This window comes from Chenopodium album, chromosome 23 (genome assembly GCF_948465745.1).
Source record: "Chenopodium album chromosome 23, dcCheAlbu1.1, whole genome shotgun sequence".
Lineage (NCBI taxonomy): Eukaryota > Viridiplantae > Streptophyta > Magnoliopsida > Caryophyllales > Amaranthaceae > Chenopodium > Chenopodium album.
The window spans coordinates 26752405-26762538 of NC_137856.1; the positions used below are offsets into that span (position 1 = coordinate 26752405).

Here is a 10134-nt window from a genome sequence, read left to right on the forward strand (position 1 = left end):
TGAAGATTTCCTACATTTTCATTATTTAGCTAAATTTGCACCAAAGTTCACCAAACAAGAAGCCAAGGGGTAGACCAAGACATACCTTGGTTGCCTATCATAAAACAAAACTGCAATTTATTCATCAACAAAGGAAATAGAATTTTTTTCGACTTCGAGCAATTATAGAACTGTTGGTGGCTAGAAAGCAACAACCAAATTACCTGAACTCATCACTGACACCATATTCAAGGGTTATGTCTAGAAACGCTTCCAATATAGTTGTTGCACTTGCACATGAATTCATAAGCTTCAAAGGTTTTCATCATTGTGCTTCGAAAATTTAGGAATATCAGAGAACCTAACAAAAGCTAAACACATTTAGTTGCAAGAGTCATTTACAGCATCTCAGCTTTGAACCAAACAACAGGCTAGATTCACCATTCACTACTCGTAATTAAATTGAGATACTTAAACTTTATTGTTAGCAAGAAGAAAAAATTCATATGTGCAGTGGACCTCATTCTTTTTTACTAAAGGTAAGATTACTCATCATACAAGTAACCTATGGAAATGGTAACCATCAATCTGATCACTACCCAAGTGGACAACATCAACTTATCCTGAAATAGAAAGGAATCTACATATTCTGGTCTAATTTTGTGAATATCTACTTCAAATCTGAATAGTTCTGAAAGAAGAGAAGAGTGCTGATTCCAGAGGGTTTTACCAGCTACTTTATCCGAGACAACTTCCATCATCTTTCCCTGAAGTCTCTTGATAGGATCACCATTTTCCTTATACTTGACAACATCTTCAATCTATTCGGCGGACTAAAATAAAAAATTGCTATACTTGGAACCACTTACAAGGAGACTGAGAAGGATACCTGGCACTCCATAAAGAATGTATTGTGTTATACTGTCATGGAAAATTTAAGTGGCACTGTTGAACAGTTCTCTTATATGTAGTACTAGTATTTTAAATTAGATTGCAGTGTTTTAAACGGTGAAGCATGAGCCTTAGGCCGTGAAAGGGATAGTTAATCTTTAACCAAAGATTAAAATTGCAATTATAAGCACTTATAAAATAGATTAAAATTGCAATTCTAAGCACTTACAAAAAAAAAAAAGCAATCGCGAGTCTCTTGCTTCAATCTGAAAACATGACAATGCTATATTAATTTTAGCCCCAATGTAAGTCCACAAGTTGGGGACATATCTACACCATTTCCTACTACAAATTCAATATAACGAATTGCAAAAAAGCAACAATGCTATATTAATTTTTTTCCCCTCACCTGTAAAAAGCATCAGGACAGAATACCCACCTTCTAGGTGAGATCGAGCGTACAACTAGAGTACAAGCACTTAAATTTGCAAAGAAACTACAGAAAGTTAAGCTAAGGTAACTCTGCATCATCTGATATGGACTGATATGGTAGCATCGCGCAGCAACAGCTCAACCATGATCCACTTGAAATGAAAACAGGTAATCATATCGTGCATCAGTGAACTATCTCTTTGTCAAGTACTACTGCATCATGTAGCAACAGGTCACCATGACCATCAACACGAGCAAGCTAGCCAACAACATGAGTATTAAATGTCAAAACACGCTGCTAGAACTACAATTGCCGAGTCTGATAATTGAACAGCAAAGAGATTTTATCATATGATTTGCAAGATTTCCCATCATATTCAATGTTTTATGTTAGAAAGCAAGAGTTTCTTACCATGTTTTATCACTAGAAATCTAGAATATTTTATTTCTTTGCTGATCGATTAAAATTTTTGCCAATTAAAAATTTAATGTCCAATAACCATTGCCAACAAAGTTTCTACAGAAAAATAAAACATTCAGTTTGATAGGTTCATCAGAGAAAATGGATATGTCATACTTAAGCAAAGACATATGGCCCGTGTAAATTTCTCAATTCCTAAATTATTTGTTAAATCTATAAATACCACGGGCAGCCCAGGACTTAAGAGTAATTTGCCGCGGTATGGCCATAGTACGTAGAACTGTAGAGCCGTAGTCACTAGTGAGTATTCTCATAAGTTAGTTTCTGTGACTTCACAATGCTGCTTAGATCTCAATATCTCGTAACCATTGCATACCATTTCTACAGAATCATTATAACAATATTATATATGCAGATATATATGGCCAGTCAGTTCCCTTGGTTTTATACCAAGGTAACACAACTACACAAGTCTTAAACTCATTCAAAATTGGTTGATAATGAACAATGTGTATAAAATACCTCGATCTCAATCAACGTTCAGAAATTGTTTCTTTTCAAACATGAATTATTGAATTGCAACCGACATCACTAGCCAATCAGTAAGGTATCTAACTAGGCATCTAGCTCACACAAAAACGAATAGAACATTCAACAACATAATGATATTTATCACAAAACTAATCTTGTTTTTCATAAAAGCTCCAATAGTCCTAAGGAGCATCATAGGGGGTTGGCCCCAGGCGTAGCACCCACATTCTACATACTATGTAGAAAAGTTCACCAAATTTTGTAGTATGACAAACTACCATATTATGATATCCATAGGTCTTCATTGATTTTGAAATAGGAACCCGCGGTCAAATCAATAGTAAGAGTAAAGGTATATACAACTTGATTGATTTATATTAGTAACACGATAGAATATCAATTAGAGACTAAAATTCTAGATTCGTCACAGAGTAATGTTGGGAAGCACATACAAGAATAGGGAAATTTTGGACTGTCATAGATCATAAAAAGCAATCCTGAGTCTCTTGGTTCAATCTGAAAATGTGATCTATACCATTTTCCACTAAAAATTAAATGTCAGAAATTGAGCAAACCCAACAATGCTATATTATTAAATTTATTTTTCTCACATGTAAAAGGCATCAGTAGGACAGAAAACCCACCTTCTAGGAAGGGTTGTCAACAACCCCCACATCATGTGCTAAGGTGAGAGCGTACAACTAGAATACAAACACTTAAATTCGCAAATAAATTACAGAAAGTGAAGCTAAGGTAACTCTGAATCATCTAATATGGACTGATATGGTAGCATCACACAGCAGCAGCTCAACCATGAGCCACTTCAAATGGAAACGGATAATCGTGCATTAGTGAACCATATCTTCATCAAGTACAAATGCATCATGTAGCAACAGGCCACCATGTCCATCAGCATGAGCAAGTCAGCCAATAACACGAGCATTCAATGTCAAACACATGCTGCTAGAACTACAATTGCCGAGTCTGATAATTGTTAGCACTATGGCCTCAAGTTTGCAACATGATCTCCTAGGTCATTCACAGAGCATTAACCAGCAATTCCATTCCATTGTAAACTGTCAAGGACAGGGGAACTGCTATCCGTCAGCTGAATCGTCATGGATTTCTGTGTGCGTGAAGCTGGACGAGCAAACACAAGAATATAATTAGCCATATTTCACATTTATACAAGTTAAAACTGTTATGTAAATGACAGAGAAAGAACAAACATTGAGAGCTTCTTAACTTGCATGTTTTCGTTGATGTTGAATTTCTACTCGTCCAGAATCATGTGGGAAGAGTTACACCCCGTAATGTTGAGATAAATGTAGCAGAAGTGGCCAGAAAATCTGAGTCAATGTAAATACATGAAAACCAAATTCAAGTGAAAGTACACGTTCTTTGGAAATTGGAATTATATAAGCTCAAAGGTTTTGAGCATATAGGAGCATCTCTGGGTTGAGGCACTGCAAAATTTAAGTTGCTGCAATCAATTTTTTTAAGGAAGAGAAGCCTGCATTTTTAGAAAATAACATATATTTACCTATATCGCGTATCTCCAACTCAATCTCTTTGGAATAATAATTATAATCACAACAGCAACCTGCAGCAGAAAAGTGTCATTTTTCCTCCGGTTCTAAAGACTTCATTCCATATTACAAATGGAATACCGTTGCATCGAGAAATTACTACAACATAATGTTTCTGCAAAGGCTCACAATAATAACAAATTACTAAACACTCTCTTAAACAGAGAGAACAAATAGACACATAGGAACTTATTATGGTGCATTTGATTTGCAAGGTTCCCTCAATGATTGAACAGTATCTTCAAAGTCATTTGATTATGTGTGTGTATTTTTCAGTAAGGTTAGAAATTGTTTCAGTCTTAAAATATAAAGCTATTGATTGTTGATAAATTTTTTAATGGAAATACCTTCAGACTGGCCCATCTTCTCGCTATTCCAATGTATACTTCAACCAATGCCAAACCAGACAATCACTCAAGTCTACAGACCACCATCCTGGCTGATTGAGCAACACTCAACACCAACTAGCCAAGGAATCTCTCTGAAACATCGCAAGAAAGGAGTTATCCATTTATACAATAAAGAAGACGGACATTTTTCAAGTCAATATCCTCTATTTATGTATTTTCTTTTTCTCCTTTTTCTTAAGGTTTAAAAGGATTACATATCGACATAATCCCAAGGTTTTTCTTCCAGCTATATAATATGTGATCACCTAAGCATATCTCCATTTAACCATTTTGGGTGCTGCAACAAAACTAGAAAAGGACATGCACACAATATAATCCTCAGTTGAAGTCACAAATTTGATAAAGTAGCTTTATGTGAGAAAGCAAGGGTTTCCTAGCAAGATTATCACTAGACTTCAAATTTTAATGCAGAAAAAAAAAAAAAAAAACATTCAGTTTGATAGATGCATCAGATACCAAATGGAATGGCCCATGTAATCTTCTTGGTTAATTTTAAATTTAACTTCCTGAATATAATCTTTCATTTCGATAATCATAAAAAGCTAAATTTAATAAATTAATTATGAAAATTAAAAATGATAAATTAAAATAATTAATTTTCGAAATAATAAACCTGAATTACAAAAAAAAAAAAAAAAAAAAAAATCTAAAATCAAGTTTGACCTACAAAAAACAAATAAAAAATCAGCCAATTAAATTGAATAGTGATAGTCATTTTAACATAGGAATTTTCATACCTTTACAGCTTGACTCCTTGAGTACTACGCTTATCTTGGTTGAATCTATTAATCTCGAATACGTAGTTTTGGTATGTGGCATATATTAGGCCAGTATTCCCCGTTTGATTTCCGACATCTATACGTGAGCTCAGGGTTAGGCTCTAGGATTTCAAGTTTAGTGAGGTTGGTGAGGTGTTTTATTGCTTTTGGCAGTGATTTCAGTTCACGGCAATATTTTAGTTCAAGTGTAGTGAGGGAGGTGAGGTAACACATTTCTTCAGGCAATGATTTCAGTTTGCGGCAGAACTGAATTTGAAGAAATTGCAGAAATGAAAGGGAGGCTATGCATTCGCCAAGTTCCTCCAAGTTTTTACAACTGCAAAGATAGAGGGATTGAAGGGAGGTTAAGTATTGAATCCCCTTGGGCAGCATTCCGGCTTCGAAATATTCTATTTCCAATGAAGGAAGAGAGTGAAGAGATTCCCATGGTATCCCGTCTAAATTGCCTCCCAACTTGAGGGATTTTAGGTTGGTGAGATGCTCTAATCCCAGGTTCTGTATTCCCCTGCAATAACTAATTTTGAGGTCTTGAAGAGAAGAGGCACAGCTTTGTAATACCTCCCTAATTTGTCCCAAATTTTCTATCCTAACTAATTCAATATAACGAGCAATTCCCAGATACTCCATACTTAAGAAATTGAAAATGAATGCATTATCTATAGTCAAGCGCTTTAAATAATCCGGTTTGCTTTGAACTCCGCCTCCACTCATACATAATTTCAGTGCTTCATGTTGACGTGGAGGAAAGTACGCCAGTCTCTTGCACTCTAGAATAGTCAATTTACGGAGATGAAGAAATGACGGAATGAAAACAGCTTCCTTGTCCGTCCATCTTATATCTCTCCACCATCCTATTAACTTTGGCATTCCACTTAGAGTTAATACCTCAAGAGATGGGAAGAATTTTGCTGATGGGGATGGTGCATCGCTCTCTATGTACTCCACATTGTCTAAGTTATAAATGAAAAGTTTTCTAAGATGGCAAAGTTGACTCAGTGATGATGGCAGATATTGCAACTCATGACAATTTGACATGTAGATACGCACAAGCCCTGACGCCCAAGTTGGCAATTGGTGCTTAAAGAACAGGGCCTCCAGCAGTGTCTCTTGACCTTCTTCATGATAAGACTCAAGTTCACAAAACAATTTAAAAGTTTGAAGCTGGACCCTCACTTGTTTGTGGTATGGCACATCGTTATAGTTAGCAATATGTTTAACATGAAGCTCACCTCTGAGTTTACTGATAAGAGCTTTCAAGTCTATGAGCTTGCCCTTTTTATCTTGCTTGTCTTCATCATCCCTAGAAACTAGAAAGTTTGTCAGAGTCTGAAGACATGTTAATGTACCCATCCCTGCTGGCATATGAGTCAAATTGTCACAATACTTTATATCCAACATCCTAAGATTTACCAGTTTGCTTATGTCCTGAGGCAACTCCTTCAGATTATCACAACCAAACAAAAGTAATGTTTCCAAATTGTAAAGCTTGGTGATGGATTTAGGAAGCATCACCAAATCATTATTAAAAGACAGATCAAGGTACCTCAAATGTAATAAGCTACCTAGTGTATCAGGTAATAAAGTAATGCTAGTCGACTGATGATGCAAATCCAACACCCTTAACTGACTACACTTTGAAATAACTGCATTCACTATAAGAATATCATATTCAAACAAACAGCTACGCAGTGTTTTACTTGAACTTAACAAGTTATCTAGATATTCTTTTCTATCATCAATATACAGATGACGAACTTTCCCTTCAACTTCATGTGTATTAGAAGCAGTCAATGTCAAGGACTCCTTCCCAGCTATCTTTTGAGCAAGGTCATGTATGAGATCATGCATTTTGAATGTTGTAACTCCCCTACATTCATAACACAAATCTTGGAAAAAACATCGATGCAATAAAATTGAAAAATATCTTTCACCTACATCTTCAATGCTATCATCTGTACCACTTGGAACAAGATAGCCGTGCGCTGACCATAGACTAATCAACTTCTCTTTGTGTATTCTATAATCCTGAGGGAAGACTGAGCAAAAGCTAAAACAACATCTTACCGCGGGATCAAGATGATAGTAACTAAACATCAAGGTTTGCATCAAGTCATCATCGTCGCCACGCATTTTAGCCAAATCCATTCTTCTATATGACTGCCAAGCGGTTAAATCTTGATCACGCAACAAACTAGCTACCACCCTTATGCAGAGAGGCACATTTGCACATTTTCTCACAATATCTTTGCCAATTTCAGCTAGACCAATGACGACTTTGTCTTTCCTATCTCCAAGAGATATTTTCTTAAACAATTCCCAAGAATCCTCTTCAGAAAGACCTTCTAACTCATGTATTGGATAGTTTCCAATAGCTCTTGCCACCTTTTTGGAGCGGCTAGTCACCAAAATCCTACTTCCCACCCCACCTAAAGTCAAGAAATCTTTCAACTCATCCCATTTACCATTGTTCTCAGACCATACATCATCCAGAACAAGCAAGTACCTTTTCCCTTCTATCCGTTCTCGAAATTTTTTGTGCAGGTCTTCAAAGCTTAGCCTATTGTTCTTAATTATCTCACCTAGGATATCTTTAGTGTCAAAGTTTACAGACACACAAACCCAATACATGTTATCTTCAAATGCTTCTTTAATCCTAATATCACTAAACACAAGTTGGGCAAGAGCGGTTTTCCCCAACCCTCCAATCCCCACAATAGTCACAAAAGAAACATTTGTCTCCGACTCATCTTTTAACAACAAATCCACAATGAGCTTCTTGTCAACATCTCTCCCAATAATACTCTGTTCATACACATAAGAACAAGTTTCCTTTCTAATCTTCACATCAGGCTTATACAGGTCACTAAACCCAAAATCACTATGGTTTTTGGCTAAGCTATCCAACTTCTCCCTAAGTTTCTTAACCTCCAAAGACGTATTAAAAGCAAATATCATTGGGTTCTTAGAGGAGAAGAAACGGCGTACCTTCTTAGAGATTTTATTAGCGCCAGGCATGTTAGCGATTGTGTTAAACTCATCCATCAGATCATCAGCATCATAGACAGCATCCTTGAGGTTCTCGACCCAATTTTGCCCTTCATTAGTGAGGTCTAGGCACTTGGAGTCAGCATCCAAAAGGAAAGTCTTGATGGTTTTGACAGTGTCGATCAACTTCTGAAGCTCAGATTCATAATTAAAGACGGAGCATAGCTTTCGCACTTCTGCACACTGTAATGTCGCAAACAGCGTCTGAGCAACAGTGAGTGCAGTAGCAATGTCCATTTGGAAGATAAGACAGAATAAGAAGTAAAAGGATGAAGTTGTGATAAGTATGGTGTTCTTTTAGGATAGTGATAAATGCAAGCTCTGTGATCTTCTTTAAATAACAGTGATACTTAGCTTAGTCAACTGCATCAGTTCATAGGATGCATAACGACTCCATACAATATTCTGCGCTACATTCACATGCAGTTGCTTTAAATAGTACTTAATTAGAGTTGTACTTTGTTCTTATTTTAATGTCCTATTAAGTTTGTCGCATTCTAAAAATGGCGTAAGTGACCACTAATTTAGTCGAGTATACACTAGTTGCTTCAAAAATTAATTCAAACCCACATAGAATGAATCAATTATCCATATTCAAAGCAAGTATTCACACTTGTATCTCTAACTATGTGCCAACTACAAATATGTATGTCACAGTAAATTTTATTCATACACTACTCAACAAGATCCATATTTTAAGGTAAATTTTTAAATCACAGTAAATTATAACACTGCACAATTCATTTATATATTCAACAAGATCCTTATATCAAGGAAAATATGGATAATCGCAATTTCCAGAACAGAAATATAATATTAGTCAATGCAAAGTCATTGAAATTCAATCAATTACTAATAACTGCAAATTAAAGTGATTTCAAAAAAAGATTTTAAAAAAATTAGTAATTGAAAAAAAAAAACATAAATCAACAAATAAGTGAAGCAAAACAATGAATAATTAGCAGTAATACAAATTAAATGAAACTAATAGAGATAAATTACAAAAATAACGTACTTTGTTATTTAATTGTACTTGAGCTCGAGATTCCAGCAGTTGCATGTGTTTATATGAAGCGATATTTGAATCTTAGATCTTGCAGAAGATAAGAAAGATACTAGATACACTTGGCCTCACTAGATGTCGTAGATAATGAATAGGATAGATACTGGAGGAGTACCTAGTATTGTACTCCAGGAGTATCTAGTATTGTACTCCAGGCCCAACCCAATCTAACATATGGGATTAAAACCCATTTAATGAAATTAAAGCATACAAGGCTAATTTGACAAAACAACAACTTAGGAAAAGCAAATAACATGAAACTAACTCCATATATAAAAGAAAGGTGGATGAAAAAAATCAAATCATTTCATTTCTGCTCCAATACTTTCACTTTCTCTCTCCATTTGAACTAGTCCTGCAAATTTCTTGTCCATTAAAGGCCAAATTCAACTTCAAGATCATGTCCAAAAACAACTCAAATTACTGAAATGCATATCAAGGGAAGTAAGTATTTGTTTAATTTTATTTACAAATTATTTTGCAATTGTACATTTATAACATGAAATTTGCAATCAAAACAAGCAACTATGGTAAACCAATTAAATGATAATGGAAAAACTAGATGAAAGAATTGCATATTTAAAAACAAAAATTATAGATAAGTTCTTGTTATTTTGATCAATTTTGTTTCTAGGCTTATGTTATTCAGCATTGCATATTATGTTATTTTGATTGTGAAGTCAGATCTATATTTTTAAAATGTGTTTATATTTGTTAACATTATTCTTTAAATTTATGTTATTTTGCTTAATATCTAATGTTATTCTGCTTAAAATCTAATGTTATTTTGGGTTGATCATCATGTGTTGTTTTAGTCTTTGAAAGTAGATTTGTTTTGGCAGAATTATTTAACGTTTTTCTAAAACACCATTTTTTTTTTTAATTTGTTTCATAAATGATGATATTTTGTTTTAAGCCTAATGTTATTTTATTTTTATCATGTGTTGTTTTAATGAAATCCTAACTTTGTGTTGTCTTGTTATTTTACTGTATC

General features: G+C 34.7%; 1 protein-coding gene across 1 annotated transcript; it reads right to left on the reverse strand.

Moving 5' to 3' along the window:
- Window positions 1-2764: 2764 nt before the first annotated feature.
- Window positions 2765-9238, reverse strand: LOC145607231 (putative disease resistance protein RGA3). Its single transcript, XM_081662953.1, has 5 exons — window positions 9093-9238; window positions 4991-8260; window positions 4191-4324; window positions 3798-3857; window positions 2765-3603 (listed from the first exon to the last, which is right to left on the reverse strand). Exons 1-2 carry the CDS (start codon window positions 9135-9137, stop codon window positions 5039-5041), a joined length of 3267 nt encoding a protein of 1088 aa, XP_081519079.1. The 5' UTR covers window positions 9138-9238; the 3' UTR covers window positions 2765-3603; window positions 3798-3857; window positions 4191-4324; window positions 4991-5038.
- Between the last annotated feature and the right edge of the window lie 896 nt (window positions 9239-10134).

What these genes read in the sequence shown, in the direction of transcription:
- LOC145607231 (XM_081662953.1), bottom strand. Translation starts at nt 9,137, where the DNA reads ATGCAACTGCTGGAATCTCGAGCTCAAGTACAATTAAATAACAAA. An exon ending in AAGTACAATTAAATAACAAA is followed by an intron (nt 8,261 to 9,092) that starts GTACGTTATTTT and finishes GCGACATTACAG; the next exon opens with TGTGCAGAAGTGCGAAAGCT.